Source organism: Microcaecilia unicolor, unplaced genomic scaffold (assembly GCF_901765095.1).
Source record: "Microcaecilia unicolor unplaced genomic scaffold, aMicUni1.1, whole genome shotgun sequence".
NCBI lineage: Eukaryota > Metazoa > Chordata > Amphibia > Gymnophiona > Siphonopidae > Microcaecilia > Microcaecilia unicolor.
Genome location: NW_021963282.1, coordinates 98,013 through 115,262, shown reverse-complemented (window position 1 = coordinate 115,262; position 17,250 = coordinate 98,013). Strand labels below are relative to the sequence as shown.

At 45.5% G+C, this 17,250-nt stretch overlaps 1 protein-coding gene across 1 annotated transcript in view; it reads left to right on the top strand.

The window, feature by feature from the left end:
• LOC115459144 (intersectin-1-like) overlaps nucleotides 1-17,250 on the top strand; it is a gene marked incomplete at its 5' end in the record, with an annotated part of 120,158 nt that overhangs the window by 9,860 nt on the left and 93,048 nt on the right. The window contains 3 exon segments of the mRNA XM_030189017.1: nucleotides 1,106-1,272; nucleotides 15,239-15,284; nucleotides 16,902-17,023. Coding sequence (XP_030044877.1) covers nucleotides 1,106-1,272; nucleotides 15,239-15,284; nucleotides 16,902-17,023 — 335 coding nt within the window.

Below are 17,250 nucleotides of genomic sequence, written 5' to 3'. Positions count from 1 at the left end.
TGCTGAGTCCTGCGGATGGAGCTTTGATATCGACATACTGAGGAATTTCCAGTAGCACATGACCACATATAGGGAGGCAAAAGATTGCTCTCTATCTCCACCTGCTGGTAGATGGACACAACCCACCAGTCTATGGATTGATCGGCTATGATTAAGGGAAAGAAAATTATCGGGTATGATACATAATTTTACCGTAGCCTGCCTAAGAAGGCCCTTGAAACAAATGTCAGTGGAAGATCCACCCCCCGCAGGTCAACAAAGGAATGCTCCTGGCGATCGCGCACACCCCAGGGAGCCTCCCCCGGCAGGACTTGGACAAGTGCATCCTGCCTGCTCCTGTGGCACCTTGAAGTGCCGAAGATGACTGTACATTCCGCCCGCTGGCCATGCAGAGGATGCCACAGTTCCACACCCCAATGCCTCGCAAGGTGAGTGCAGAGACCGGGGCACAGCCAGGGCTATGGCACATGAATAACCCACTTCCTCCCAACAAAACTGTTTTCCTGGTGTCTAGTGGCACTCTGCCCCCCCCCCCCCCCCAGGCCCCATACCTCCTAATGAGGCAGAAATGATGCCAACTCGTTGCTGCCTCTGACACTATCATTATCAATATGGCATCACCTTGCCCTACCTAGTGCGTTCCTGGATGCTTGATGACTTTCTTTGTTTCCTACCTTCTTCCCTTCACTATTGCCTGCTACTATTTCTGGGGTCCTGCATCTGTGGTTCTCAATCTTCTTTCTTCCTGAATAGCAGTATTTATGAATTATTTGTTATATTTGTTTTGATTCCTCTGTACCTGTTAGTCACATTAAATTGTATGGAAAATGTGGGATATAAATGTCATAAATAAATTAGTTTAGCTTCAAAGTTATAAAACCATGTATTAATATATTTGGTTTGATTTATCAAAAATTATTGTGTTCAGTAATAATTAACATGAACTCAGATTTGTTTGCTTTCTAAAGTAGATACTTGCTGCATATATTTAGTTGTGGCTGGTTTGTATGGCTGGAGCAGTGTTTGAAATTTTCTAGATTGTGACTGTGCTTTCTTGGTTACTGTGACCTAACCCTCACTAAAACTGCTTCCTGTCTTTTTCCAGAATATGTAGCCATGTACACATACGAGAGTTCTGAGCAAGGAGATTTAACTTTTCAGCAAGGAGATATGATTCTTGTTACAAAGAAAGATGGTGACTGGTGGACAGGAGTAGTAGGAGAAAAGTCTGGAGTCTTCCCTTCTAATTATGTCCGGTTGAAGGATTCCGAGGTAGGCTGAGAGTGAAATATTCTGACAGCTTTTTCCCTCCTTCCTGCAAGATTGTAATAGACTACACACTGTATCTGTTCTGAAAGGGTTAACTGATTTTATATTTTCATTGCACTCTGACAGAGAACCAGGTGAGGCTTTGAAGCACCATCTCTGCTTTCCCTTCTTGCTCTTCATTCATATAACACAGTCTAATTTTCTCCCTGATGGGCTGATGATCAGAAGCAAACACGGGCGCTAGAGGCTATTAGCGCCATACTAGCACCTGCATTTGCTACCACCCCATGATCAGAGCCCCTGAGCGCATGAAACAAAGCGCTCACAGGCTCTGACTGCAAGTAGCATGCAAAACATATTCCTCCTCAGTGATCAGCGGGCAAACATTGGCGCACTGTCCGTGGCAAACCCTTTGGGTTTGCAGACCATTGGGGAGAAATGGTGAGCCCTGTCCACCATGCATTTGCATGCTAACAGGCCCCACGTGCCCCCCCTCAGGAACCTCAAGCCAGTGACGCTGGACCTCCAGCCCTTTCCCCCCTCCCCAATACAAGTTCACGGGGGGCTGGAGATCCAGCAGATCTCCAGCCCTCCTACCCCGCCTTGCACCCCTCAAAAATAAAAGCCCTGGTGGCCCAGTGAACCGCAAACCAAGCCCCCCCCCAACCTTGTGGTCTAGCGGCCCTCTTCCTTGCCCCCCGTACCTTTGTTGGAGAAGGGAGTAGTACACATTGTCCTTTTCCAGTGCTGCCTTGAAAATAGCGACACCCAGCCCTACCCAGTGCATCCTGGGATGTGCTGGCGGAGCGTCACACCATATGATGGTGAAACCCCGCCCAGTGCATCTCAGGATGCACTGGGCGCCGCCATTTTCAAGGCGGCACTGGAAGAGGAGGGAGTGTACTACTCCCTCCAGCAAAGGTACGGGGGGGCAGGGAAGGAGGGCCGCTAGACCACCAGGTTGGGGGGGCTTGGTTTGTGGCCCACTGGGCCACCAAGGCTTTTTGGGGGGGTGGTGCGAGGGGGGGTATGAGGGCTGGAGATCCACCGGATCTCCAGCACCCTGTAAACTTGAGGGGACTAGAACTGTGCGGGGCTTTTGATCATCTGCGCATGAGTTTGCCTAGTTTCCACAATAGCACAAGCCTCTGTAAGAGTTGAAAAAAGCTGATTGGTTGATTCCCTCTCCCCCTGCATATGGTTTGTAGTGTGGTTTTATTACATTATCCCTGGACATGACTGGATAGGACACAAAAAAAACATACATGGGCAAGTCATTTTTTTCAGGCACTTCATGCCACTTCTAAGTACCAGAACCTCTGCCGCATGCTCATATTTCCCTGCCAGACCCCAGATGTAAATGTGCAGTCTGGTGCTACTTCATACCCTCTCTTCTGTAGCCCTTCCACTGGTGCTTAGGGAATAATGTTAAGGAGCAGGGTTACTGTGGCAACATAGGGCACTAAGCTTCTGTCCTGATTCTCTTCCTTGTAGCTTAAGGATAGTGGCCAACACTGAATATCTGGGTAAGGTAGGCAACAGTGGAACTTATTCGGATAGTGGCAATGTTCAGTCTGCTATCTGGATATGTTATTTGGATAGCTTAGGACAGCTGTCTATCTGTTCTAAGTTATCCGGATAGCAGACTGAATATTGCCACTATCCAGATAAGTTCTGGCTCCACGCACACTCTGCCCTGGTACTATCCACATAGGGCCAGATTCAGTAAATGGTGTCCAAGGTTATGCACCATTAAAATCTGCTGTAAGCACCAAGAGGCCAATGTTCAAAGCGATTTTAGCGGGCAGGAGCTTCCCGGCACCTAACCGGGAATATTCAGCGGCACTTAACCAGACAGTGCCGTTGAATATGCCATGAGACTGGCAAAACAAAAAATGATCAGGTCAGGGGTGGCACTGGGGAGGAACCCCAGGTTATGCGGTTGCAGGCAGTATTCAGTACCGGTACCTAAGTGGCTTCATTTAGGACAGCTCAAGATCTGTCTTAAATAAGACTGCTTAGCTATGCGGGTGTCAGCTCTGAATATTGGGCCGGCACCCACATAACTTTATTTTTTTCTTTTCTAAAAACCTCAGGGCCTTTCCCCACCAATGTCCCCTTCTTTCCCTCCCCCCTTCTATCCCTTTTTAAGACCCCCTGCCACCGGAAGACTTCCCGCTCTCCCAGCCATGCAGGCAGACGCTCCCACCGCGCCTACCTGTTTCCCTGGTGGTCCAGCAGGCTTGTTGGGAGCAGGAGCGCACCCACCTTACTCTTGCCCCTTATGGTGCTGGTCTGAAATGGCTGCCATTACCTTGCCACAAGAGGTTGCCGCAGCCATTTTAGACCAGCACTTCAAGGGGCAGGAGCGAGTGAGCTGCGCTTCTGCCACTAACGACCCTGCTGGACCACCAGGGATACAGGTAGGCCTGGAAGGAGGGCCTGCCTGCACGGCTGGGGGGGGGCAAGGGGGTCTTGATAAGGGCTGAGTGCAGGAAGGAAAAGAAGGGAACATTGACGGGGGGGGGGGGCTTGAGGGGGCTCGGAGGCTTTAATAAAGAAAAAATATATAAAAAGAAACTTTAAAAAAATGTTAAAACTTATTCAGCCAGCCAGCCTGATATTCAGCCAGGGCTGCATAACTTTTATGTGGCCCTGGCTGAATATTGGACAGGCCCGCATAAGTGCCGGGTGCCCAGCCCACCCAAAAAGTCCCCGATATTCAGTGCCAGTGCCCGGTCATGGCCCGGCACTGAACTTTGGGGGATAAGTTAGCTGGCAATGATCAATGTTTTAAAAAACACTGATTGCTGCCCACTGAATATCGGTGGGGGGGGGGGGGGGGAGGAGGGACATCTATAATGGTCGCTTAGCGGTAAGTAATCTTTTTAGAATAGGAGTTAGCACCAATTCCCATGCCAAACTTTGGCTGCGAGGATTTAAGTCTGCTGAAACCTGGTGTAAATCCCAGTTTTCTATAACATGATGCCTAATTTATGGGAATGCCCCTGACCCGCCCATGCCCCTCCCATGGTCACATCCTTTTTGAATTGCACACTATTCATTTCAATATTTATATACCGCTTAGACCTAAATAGTTTACAGTTTCATTTTACAGGTACTGGGTCTATCCCCTAGTGGGCTCACAATTTAAGTAGTTCTGTTGTACCTGGTGCAGTGGAGGGTTAGGTGACTTGCCCAGGGTCACACAGAGTTGCAGAGAGAGTTAAACCTGGTTCTCCAAGATCTAACCCACTGCCGACCATCAGGCAGCAGCGGGAATCAAACCCAGGTCCACAACCAGCTGCACTATTAGGCCACTCCTCCACTCCATGAAATTTAGGCACCCAGTGTTACAGTGCATAGGGAGTTCTGGGTGGGAGGAGGCAGGAGAGATGCTGGCTGGAACATCCCTTCTGCATTTATTGTTGGATTTATAATGTGCACTACATGATGGTTAATGTGAAGCTGTAGTTTTGAAAGTGGTATCTTGGAATGTAGAGACATAAAATACTGAATGCTACAAAGGCTAATCTGGCCTTTATACAGGAGACTTACTTAGATGCCAAGGAACATGCTAAATTGTTCAAATGGTGGGTGGGTGGATATTATGAGTCACCAGCATAAGCTAAAAAAGCGGGTGTGATAATCTTGGTAAAGAAGGGGTTGCATGTGGTTGTACACAAAGTGATTCATGATGACCAAGGTAGATTTGTCATGGTATTTGCACTATAGACAGACAAGAATTGGTGTTATGTAATATATATGCCCCAAAATCTTTTGATAGGAAGGTATTGCAGCAACTCCAGGAGTTTGGAGAGATCTCAGTATTAATGGGAGGAGATTTTAATATGGTTTCTCCGAGGACAAACGGGCCATTAATTCTCAAGTGGGTAATGCAGCACTGGTTGCCCAGTCCAGATCTTATGACAAGCTTAACAGAGCTTTGTGGAGCACGAGACATGCTCCATCGTGCACATGCAGGTGCCTTACCGCCCACCGCGAGAGCGCGGTTACCACAGTTGTTTTTCTGCCACAGTGAGGAGAAGCTGCACTTGTGGTTTCTGTCTTAACTCCTGGTCTGGAAGAGCTTCTTTTTTGCTGCCTTTTGGGGTTTTTCACCTGTTTTTTGCTGTGCCTTGTCTCAAGTTTTGGTGCCCTTCATTCCCATACTCTCTCTGTTTCTTTTTTTCCAGTTTTAGGTTTCCTTTAATTTTTCGTGTCTTATGCCGCGTTTAGACCTTGACTTTGGCCGGGTTTTTCCCTTGCCTTTTGGTCTGTGCCTTGCCCCTTTTTTCAGGCACCATTGTGTCTGTTTTGATGTGGTTCTGGAAGTTTTTCCATCCATGTCCACTAAAGTTCCCAGTGGCTTCAAGTACCTGATGCAATTGGATTATCTCTGGTTAGCACACCCATTCTTGGTGTCTTCAGTGTTTAGGGCCCGACCATAGCCCTGCAAACTCTTGTCTTCTATCTTCAAATGAAGAAGAGGACTTGGGTATCCAGAGAGGCTCAACGTGAGAAGATTTTTGAAGCCAGGTTTGAGATGTTAGCATTGGCATCAACGTCAAAGACTGCGCCGGCATCGAGAGTATTGGCCCACATGACTGTTTCGAGACCCATGGACACTGGGAGCACTAGTGCATCGAGTGGGTTTCCATCTATCTCAACACCAAGTGCTGGACAGGGCCCCCAGGACCAGCCAGTGTTGGACCCGACCTCAAGGCAATGTGAGGATTCAACATCGTCCTTGGCGGCACCTAGGAGTCTCGATGCCGAGCTTCAGGTGAACGCCAACAAGTATGTCGTCCTCGAAGCATGGTGCTGGGAGCTCCGGGCATTCAGCACCCGAGAAGCATTGGCGCCGGGAGGATCACTTTCCCTCTATTTAGGAGGTGCCGATGCATCGGTCCCTAGCAGCTAGGGCCCGACTCCCGTCTAGACCTCATCAGTTCTGCAGCTTGTCTTGGAGCCGGCACCCCAGTCTCCCAGTGTTGGCCCTCAATGAGCTCCCTGAGCTGCTGGATGGCCTTTTGCAATGATGTGCATCAGCATCGGGGGTGCTTGCGCCTAACCTGCTGCCTGTTGTGGCCCTGCTTGGCCCTCAGCCTGCGGTGCAGCCTCCGTTGCTGGTGCCACATGCGGCCCCAGTGTCGACTGCCATCCAAGCTGGGTACCACCTTGATGTTAGTGGAGGAAGCTTTACTGGAGTTGGGGCGGGAGCCGACTCCTCAGCGCCCCTCTTGAGGACATGGCTCCTGTAAGTTAAGGCAGGCTCGGTATCAGCCCTCCCACAAGGAGTTGCTGCTTGACACTGATGAGGAATGCTCATGGGAGTCAGAGGAGGATCTAGGGTACTTTTCAGAGATTAAGTCCTATGGCATCCCCTCTGAACCCTCCCTTCAGTTTGAAAAGAGAAAGTCTCTGGAGAGCCTTTCATTCCCCTCTTTTGTGAAGGAAATGGCTGAGGCTATTCCATTTTGTTTGGAGGTGTAGGGCTAGCCCAGGGCTAAGATGCTTGAGGTCCTGGACTACGATTCTCCTCCTCAGAGAGGCTATGACTATCCCTCTCCACGAGGTACTCAAGGAAGTCCTCGATCAGAATTGTGAGTCCCCTCTGTCCGTCCCTGCCCTGCCCAAGAAGATAGACACAATGTATCGTATCCACAGCACATCAGGTTTTGATGGTCCCCAGTTGTCTCACAATTCTATGGTAGTAGAATCCGCTATCAAGAGAGCCAGGAGTTCTAGAGACTATGCCTTGGCACCCCCAGGCAGAAAAGCTAGGACCTTGGACTCTTTTGAGAGGTAGATGTTCCAGGCCTTAATGCTCGTGTTCCATATACAATAATACCAGCCCTTACGAGCGTGTACTTGCGGGACTCAGTACGCAAGCTGCTGGACTTAGCAGACTCTCTCCCACCGGAGCAGGCTGAGTCAGTACGCCAGTTGACCAAGCAGCAGAAGGTGTGTCATAAGTTCTTGGCAAGGGGTGCCTACAACACCTTTGATGTGGCATCCAGGATCTCTGTTCAGAGTATAGCAGTGTGCAGACTCTCATGGCTGCGTGTTTCTGATTTAGAAAAGTCAGTTCAGCAGAGGTTGGCGGATGCCCCATGCCGGGGGATAACCTTTTTGGTGAGAAGGTTGAGGAGGTCACTGACCAAATCAAAAAGCATACTGATACCATCTCTTCTGTCTTCCATCGGGCACCTTCTACTTCAGCCTCCTCATCTAGGAGGTCTTTTGGCAAGTCAAGGAGGGGTACCTACTACCACAGAGGCATAGGTACGCCACCTCCTTTCGCCAGCCTGCTCAGGCTCAACCACAGCATGCTTGTTCTCATCAACAGCATACGCCTAAGGCCCCTGCTGCTCCCTAGTCGAAGCAAGGGACAAGCCTTTTGCTTCAGCAGAGCATAGCCGCTGTCAGTGTCCATACCAGACAACTTACTGGTCAGAGGGAGGCTGAAGTTTTTTCTACGAAAGGTGGCCCCCTTATAACCTCCAACGGTGTGGTCTCCAAATAGTCTGGCTTCAGAAACCTCCAAATTGCCCACCTAGAGCTCATTACTTCAGCTCTCAGCACGAGCAGGTACTTGCAGAGGAACTCTCAGCCCTTCTGAAGGCCCATGCAGTTGTGCCTGTTCCACCAGGGGAGGAAGGGTGGGGATTCTATTCCAGGTGCTTTCTCGTGCAAAAAAAGATGGAGGTGGGGGGGTACGTCCCATCCTAGACCTAAGGCCCTGAACAAATTCCTGGTCAAAGAAAAGTTCAGGATGGTTTCCCTGGGTACCCTTGTACCCATGATTCAGGAGGGCAGACTTATACGGTCTGTGCCAGAGCCAGTGATGGGAGGCGGGACTGGTGGTTGGGAGGCGGGAAATACTGCTGGGCAGACTTGTACGGTCTGTGCCTGAAAAAGGCAGGTACAAATCAAGGTAAGGTATACACAAAAAGTAGCACATATGAGTTTATCTTGTTGGGCAGACTGGATGGACCATGCAGGTCTTTTTCTGCCGTCATCTACTATGTTACTATGTAGTTTGTATTTCAGACCTTTGCAGTTTGGGTAGTGTAGATTGAGGAATGTGCGGGATGATCTTTTGGCATTCCTGGGTGGTAAGTCTATCAGGTCTGACATGTAGGCTGGTGCATCTCCGTGAATGATTTTGTGGACTAAGGAGCATATTTTGAACGTGATGCGTTCTTTAATTGGGAGCCAGTGTAGTTTTTCTCGTAAGGGTTTAGCACTTTCATATTTTGTTTTACCGAATATGAGTCTCGCTGCTGTGTTCTGGGCTGTCTGAAGTTTCTTGATTATTTGTTCTTTGCAGCCAGCGTAGAGTGCGTTACAGTAATCTAGGTGACTGAGAACCATTGATTGTACCAGGTTACGGAAAACATTCCTTGGGAAAAAAGGTCTTACTCTTTTTAGTTTCCACATTGAGTGGAACATCATCTTGGTTGTGTTTTCCGCGTGGCTGTCGAGGTTAGGTGTCGGTGGATGGTGACTCCAAGAATTTTCAGGGTTTCTGAGATTGGAAGATTCAGATTTGGTGTGTTGATGGCGGTGAATTCATTCTTGTTATGTTGAGAGGTGAGTACTAGGCATTGGGTTTTTTCTGCATTAAGTTTCAGCCGAAATGCATCTGCTCATGAATGCATGGTTTGGAGGCTTTGGTTGATCTCATTGGAAATTTCCTTTAAATCATGTTTAAATAGGATGTAGATCGTTACGTCGTCTGCGTAAATGTATGGGTTAAGGTTTTGATTTGCTAATAGTTTGGCTAAGGGTATCATCATCAGGTTGAATAGGGTCGGCGAAAGAGGGGATCCCTGTGGGACTCCGCATTCAGGTATCCATGTGGCTGAGGTAGTCGAATTGGATGTCACTTGGTATGATCATGTGGTTAGGAATCCCTTAAACCAAGTGAGAACGTTACCTCCAATTCCAAAGTATTCCAGGATATGTAATAGGATTCCATGATTGACCATGTCGAAAGCGCTTGACATGCCAAATTGTAGAAGTAGTATGTTCTTTCCATTTGCAATCATTTGTTTGAATTTGGTCATAAAGGTGACCAGTACTGTTTCAGTGCTGTGGTTAGACCGGAATCCTGACTGGGAGTCGTGGAGTATTGAGAATTTATTTAGATAGTTTGTGAGTTGTTTGGTCACTAACCCTTCCGTTAGTTTGGTTATTAAGGGGATGGATGCTACTGGCCTGTAGTTGGTTAGTTCATTTGCACTTTTCTTTGCGTCTTTGGGTATGGGGGTGAGTAGGATGTTTCCTTTCTCCTTCGGGAAGAGTCCATTTTGTAACATATAATTCAGGTGTTTCGTAATGTCTGTTATAAATTGTTGGGGAGCAGATATCATCAGGTTGTTTGGGCATATGTCTAGTTTACAATGAGATTTGGCATATCTTTTGAGCGTTTGGGAGATGATATCCTCTGGTAATGTCTCTAAATTGGTCCAAATTCTGTCTGTTGTCCTTCACTTATGCCCAAGCTGGGTTGACTCTAGAGGGCCATGTCATGGCTCATAATGTCAGAGCTATGGCTGCGTCAGTGGCTCACTTAAAGTCAGCTTCCATTGAAGAGATTTGCAAGGCTGCAACGTGGTCATCGGTCCACACATTCACATCTCACTACTGCCTTCAGCAGGATACCCGACGCGATAGTCGGTTTGGGCAGTCGGTGTTGCAGAATCTGTTTGGGGTTTTGGATCCAACTCCACCCTCCTAGGCCCATTTCTGTTCTGTTCCAGGCTGCACTCTCACTTAGTTATGTTTCTTTTCAGGTCAATCTCTATTATGTCCTCGCTGTTGCGAGGCCCAATTGACCAATGTTCATTGTTTTGAGTGAGCCTGGGTGCTAGGGATACCCCAATCGTGAGAACAAGCAGCCTGCTTGTCCTCGGAGAAAGTGAAGATACATACCAGTAGTAGGTATTCTCCAAGGACAGCAGGCTGATTGTTCTCACAAACCCACCCTCTTCCCCTTTGGAGTTGTTCTACTACTCTGTTTTGCTTTTTATTAAACTGAGGAGGGCACGCTCGCGCCGCAGGCGGGAAGCTGTTCGCACATGCACGGTTCACTCTGCCCGTACACCGGTGCATTCTAGAAAGTTTTTGTTTGCTTACAGATTTGCCGGTCTCCTGGGCCATCGACCCAATCGTGAGAACAATCAGCCTGCTTGTCCTCGTAGAATACCTGCTACAGATATATATCTTCACTTTTCTGTTTGGACTGGCATGGTACCTCAGATGGTAAGTGCTGTGCCTTACCATGCAGAAAGTCCCTGTTTCAAATTGGGTTAGAACTTCTATTCCTTGAGTGGAGCTGGGATGCTGAGAAGGCAGCACTCATATCCCTGAAAGGAGGAGGGGAGTAGTTGAAGTAATTGCATGACTCAGGATCCAGGATGGTCACTGCAGTGACTGAGTATATATACCTCTCAGTGCCCTAGAGTATAAAAATTATTAGCTTGCTATAAAGGTTTAAAATCAATTTTTGCTAGCTTTTCTTGTCCTTTCACTGCCCTAAAACATTAAAAATTAAATATTAACTTGTTTTAAAATCAATTTCTGATAGATTTAGGTAGTCTCTTTACCTCCCACGCTAGGCACATCCTTTAATTTATGATTAGGTCTCCCATTTAAAAGGAGAAGAGGGATAATTGTCACCACAGGGTATCTTTATCAGCAAATGACTACATTTTCACAAACTATTTGCAATTCATTGAGAAGCAAACACAAAATATTAATATACAATATACCAAATATTCTTTAGGTCCTTTAGATTTGTTTAGATATCCCTAATCCCTTATCAACTTCAAATCCTGTTTCAGTGGTACAGGTAGTTTGGGTCTTTTGTATCCAATTACTGGTGTTCCTTTTTGTTTTTGTTTTATTATTATTTATCTCTAAACCACTTTAATTTGCCTTCAACGAAAGATGTATAGCAAATTTTAATAAACGATAAATGAAATAACGAACAACTCACCGATACTAAGATGCAGACAGCAGTATAGCATATTTGTGCACTCAGTGCAGAACTGCTGGCTCTCGGAGAACAAGTCCGTTCTCTGAAGGCTAAAGTTGATGTATTATAGAGAAGACCTTCAGGAAAGTGCCACCTCCAGTCTATCCTCCAAAAGTATCAGTTGGACCACTAGATGACCGAGGGGTAAAAGGGGCGATCAGGGAAGACAAAGCCATAGCAGAGAGATTAAATGAATTCTTTGCTTCAGTCTTCACCAAGAAAAATTTGGGAGAGATACCGGTGCCAGAAATGGTATTCGAAACTGACGAGTCGGAGAAACTTAATGAATTCTCTATAAACCTGAAGGATGTAACGGGGCAGTTCTACAAATTAAAGAGTACCAAATCTGGACCGGATAGTATTCATCCCAGAGTACTGATAGAACTGAAAAATGAACTTGCGGAACTAGTATTCGTAATATGTAATTTATCCCTAAAATCGAGCTTGGTACTGAAAGATTGGAGGGTAGCCAATGTAACGCCAATTTTTAAAAAAAAGGTTCCGGAGGAGATCCAGGAAATTATAGACCATTGAGTCTGACGGTGCTGGGCAAAATGGTAGAGACTATTATAAAGAACAAAATTACAGAGCATATTCAAAAGCATGGATTAATGAGACAAAGCCAACATGGATTTAGTGAAGGGAAATCTTGCCTCACTAATCTATTACATTTCTTTGAAGGGATGAACAAACATGTGGATAAAGGTGAGCCAGTTGATATTGTGTATCTGGATTTTAAGAAGGCGTTTGACAAAGTACCTCATGAAAGACTCTAGAGGAAATTGGAGAGACAAGAGATAGGAGGTAGTGTCCTATTGTGGATTAAAAACTGGTTAAAAGATAGAAAACAGAGTGTAAGGTTAAATGGTCAGTGTTCTCAATGGAGAAGGGTAGTTAGTGGGGTTCCCCGGGGGTCTGTGCTAGAATCTCTGCTTTTTAACGTTTAGAAATGATCTAGAGATGGGAGTAATTAGTGAGGTAATTAAATTTGCTGATGACACAAAGTTATTCAAAGTCATTAAATTGCGGGAGGATTGTGAAAAATTACATGAGGACCTTAGGAGTCTGGGAGACTGGGCGTCTAAATGGCAGATGACGTTTAATGTGAGCAAGTGCAAAGTGATGCATGTGGGAAAGAGGAACCGGAATTATAGCTACGTCATCAAGGTTCCACGTTAGGAGTCACCGACCAAGAAAGGGATCTAGGTGTCGTCGTTTATGATATGTTGAAACCTTCTGCTCACTGTGCTGCTGCAGCTAAGAAAGCAAATAGAATGTTAGGTATTATTAGGAAAGGAGTGGAAAACAAAAATGAGGATGTTATAATGCCTTTGTATCGCTCCACGGTGCGACCGCACCTCGAATATTGTGTTCAATTCTGGTCGCCATATCTCAAAAAAGATATAGTGAAATTAGAAAAGTTGCAGAGAAGGGTGACAAAAATGATAAAGGGAATAGAACGACTTCCCTATAAGGAAAGGCTAAAGCAGCTAGATCTTTTCAGCTTCTAGTAAAGACGGCTGAGGGGAGATATGATAGAGGTCTATAAAATAATGAGTGGAGTGGAGTGGAATGGGTAGACGTGAAGTGTCTGTTTAAGCATTCCAAAAATACTAGGACTAGGGGGCATGCAATGAAGCTACAAAGTAGTAAATTTAAAACGAATCGGAAAAAATGTTTCTTCACTCAATGTGTAATTAAACTCTGGAATTCGTTGCCTGAGAATGTGGTAAAGGCGGTTAGCTTAGCAAAGTTTAAAAAAGGTTTGGACGGCTTCCTAAAGGAAAAGTCCATAGACCGTTATTAAATTGGACTTGAGGAAAATCCACTATTTCTGGGATAAGCAGTATAAAATGTTTTGTACTTTTTTGGAATCTTGCCAGGTGTTTGTGACCTGGATTGGCCACTGATGGAAACAGGATTCTGGGCTTCATGGACCTTCAGTCTGTCCCAGTATGGCAATACTGATGTACTTATGTGCTCTGTGCTGCATTAGAAAAGAGAGGTCACCTAGAAGGAGAGCATCATCTTCATGGGGCAGGAAATAATCCTGTAGCTAGGACCTGCTCTCCAGGAGCTGCAATATGCTCTTGCACTGAAGATGTGCATCCAGGGCTTCTGCCCAGGAGGGAAGGGTTACAATAGCCATTTTTCATGGTGATTCTATCATTAGGCATATAAATAGCTGGGTGACTAGTAAGCTTGAGGATTGCTTGGCCAATTGCCTGCCAAAGTGTGAAGGTGGCAACCTCCTGTATCATCTAGATAGGATTTTACACAGTGCTGAGAAGGAGCTGTCTGTCTTGGTGCATGTGAGAAAGGAAAATATGGGGGTGGGGGAGTTCTGAACACCAAATGTAGGCTTTTAAGTAGTAGGTTGAAATCAGTTCCATACCACCACAGCTTGAAACTGATTTGATGGATATAAATAGGTTTTCTCAAATTGGGCTATAACATGGGTGCCTTTTTGGACTTTTCACACATAAAATCAGCAGTATAGGAACCAATATATGATTTAGAATGAAAGGCAGACCTTCTCAGCAATTTTATGATGGAGACTTGGTATTAGTATGCATTGCAGTGCTTTCTGATACTGAGTTGGGTTTTTGAAGATTAGTTTCCTGACCACCAAAAAAATGTCTATATGATAAAGGTCAGCATAACTAAATGTAGTGGAATAGAAGCCTAGTGTCTAATGCAGTGGCTGAGAACCTCAGGCTCCTTGTGACCCTAGGCAAATCACTTACTAGGGACAGAGAAACTACCTGTATATAATAAATGTAAACCACTTAGGTTGTACATCAGAAAGGTGGTATATCACATCCATGACCCTTTACCTTTACCCTTTGTGGGTTTATGACTAAGGTATTTGACCCTGCTATTTTTCCCATTATCAGCCAGGATGCTGTCTGCAGTCATCCCATTTGGCCTTCTTCCCATCTTTTCCGATGATCCATTTGAAACATAAAGTGGAGGAGTAGCCCAATGGTTAGAGCAATGGGCTGAAATCCAGAGAACCCAGGATCAAGTCATACTGCTGCTTCTTGGGATCCTGGGCAAGTAGATGCTCACATATAGGTAGCCCTCATGTATATGTTGCGTCCCTAACTTTCCATTTAAGTACTAAGAAAATATGATGACTCAAGTATAGGTCGCATTTGGTGGGGCAGCTGGCCCCATGGCCAGCACCTCCCCCACCCCTCCTTATCCATCCCCCCAGGGTCCAGCATTCATCTGGTCCTATGGCCAGCATTATTTCCTCATTCTCTTCTACATTTGGCCACTGTCCTCCATACCTCTTCCATTGCTCCAAAGATGTTGTACACTGGTGTGAGGGCCTTTCCTGTACAGGCCCATACTGAAGTGTGCTTCCACGTCCCACCCACTTTTCGATAGAAAATGCATCATGAGAACTACTAAGAGTGCACCTTTCTTTCATAACACCGCACCTTCTTAACGGAAGAGTGCACCCTTTCTAAAAGAGATTCTGTGATGCATTTCCTGTAGGAGGGAAAAGGTGAGACACAATAGCATGCTTGAGCTGAAGATATATGCTGATGGTTCTTTGCATCTATGAGGCTGCCAGGGCCTACTGTTTTGTCTTGAATGCAACTGTTTATTTTATTTTGTTTATTTTTTATATTCCAGCTGCAAGCCCGAAAGTTATCCAAGTTCAGTTACAGTAGATATTTTTCCTTGTCACTCCTAAGAAACTGCTGCCCTAGGTCACTGCCTAATGGTTAAGTTGGCCCTACTTATGATATGTTATTTATTATTTCTGTTGTTATACACGCTACTAAGCAAATTAAGTATACAGAGAATGCACTTCATTTAAATAGATGAAAAAACATAGTGATCATACTGATGCTGGCTGTAATGGGTGTGTATATATGTGGAATTAATGTTAACTTTTATTCATAGGTTGCTGGAGCTGCAGGGAAAACAGGCAGTTTAGGAAGGAAACCTGGTAAGTTGCCCTAAATAGCCCCAGCCTTGTACTGTTTGGCAACTGGAATTTGTGAATTATACACTTTTGTACCACCATAAAGCATTTTTTAATCAGCCATAATTGGAATTTTGGGGGATTATTTTTTCAACTAAAAATATTTGAGATCTGTGGCAACTACACATCATCCCCAAGTCTGCTCTCTATGGATAGTGTAGTTCATGAGAGAGGAAAATATTTCTGCTGTACTAAAGCATACAGCAAAAACATGTAGAACAGAGTGAAGTGAAGTGGGAGCTGCTAAATTTCAGATTAAAAGTTTGAAAGCTATTTGGTGGCTCAGAAAAATTTGGTATCTTTGTAGCCCACTACTGTGAGATGACTGAACCAGTTAAGATGTAGATTACTGAGACTAATTCCCTGTGTTCTTCTGTCCCTCCTCCCCCCCTCCACACACTAAACTTCTAGGGGATAATTTTATATAGCCTTTTCTGCATATAGCGCCTGTTTTATGCAGAGAAAAGGGCTTTTATAAAATTGCACCACATATGTGTGTTTACTTGCCTCTACTTTTACACAAACTGCATGCAGGCATTCCTGGTGGTGCAGTTTAGTCAGAGTGAAAGCGGAGTTGTGACAGAAAGAATTGTGCAAAAGAGGCCGAAAATATCTGTCCATCTGGGAGCAAAATAACTCTGAAAATTTAACAGACTGGGGTTAAAAATATAATGGTGAAAAGGCACATCAAGTTCAAAACCAGGCCAAATCAGACTGAGGGTTCCAGAGAAATAAGACCCCCCATCCATTAAAATGGTTTATTGTATTTCTATAGGGGAAGCTATTCCAGTTTTCCCAACTTCGAAACTAAAATAAGATGAAACATAGCTGTTGAAAAATTGTTCCTTTCAGACTGCCTCTCTCCTGTTCTCAGCTCTCCTCAACTCCCACACTGTCCCCCCCCAAATGCCACTGTAGGAACTGCCCCCCTCACACACACACACACACCCTACACCTGCTCCAGCCCCACCCAACTGCCTCCACCACCCAAAACCACCTTCTACAACTGCCTTACCATCCCAAACTACGCACACAAGTGCCCCAACTCTCCAGTGTGCTCCCATCCCCTAAACTACTCCCACACAATTGTCCCACCACTCCAAACTCCTTTCTGCAACTGCCCAAGCGGGTGTCATGTGGATAAAATAGGTGTGGAAATGTTCACACCTACCTTTGTATAGCCTGAAGGGTAAGCATAGTAGTGAGAAGAGTCTAGGAGGAATCTAGGTGAAATTGCAAAGTACATGTGTGCATACGTTTACACCACTTCCCAAGCAGGTGTATGTATGAGGGTGCAGGAGTGGCCTAATGATTAGTGCAGTGAGCTGAGAACCTAGGGAACTGGGTTCAAGTCCCACTGCAGCTCCTTGTGACCCTGGGCAAGTCATCTAACCCTCCAATGCCCCAGGTACAAAAGCTTAGATATATCAAGTCAATGACCACCTTTTACCATTTTGCATTTACCTATAGTTATTGCAGGTTTTGTGAAGTAATTTTATAAAGGTACATATGCACCCACTTGGACTTCCAACTTAGGCAAATTGTTATAAAATTACCTGCATTGTGTTTTTTCCCCCCCAGAAATTGCACAAGTTATTGCATCATACACAGCAACAGGCCCTGAGCAGCTAACTCTGGCCCCAGGGCAGCTGATCCTCATCAGAAAGAAGAATCCTGGGGGATGGTGGGAGGGAGAACTACAGGTTTGTTCCTACAGTAGATCAAGACACAGATGTACAATAATATTAACTTGTCAGGAGATTTACTATGTCATGAAAAACAACTTTGATATACTTAAATCTTTAACAAAATTAAATGATTACCAGCTTCCTGTAGAAGTGAATTTCCTATACATTGTATGGCACTAAGACACCTAAGGGAGTGCCCTACCATCTCTGCTCAGCCTAAGTATAAGAAATCCAGAGACAGT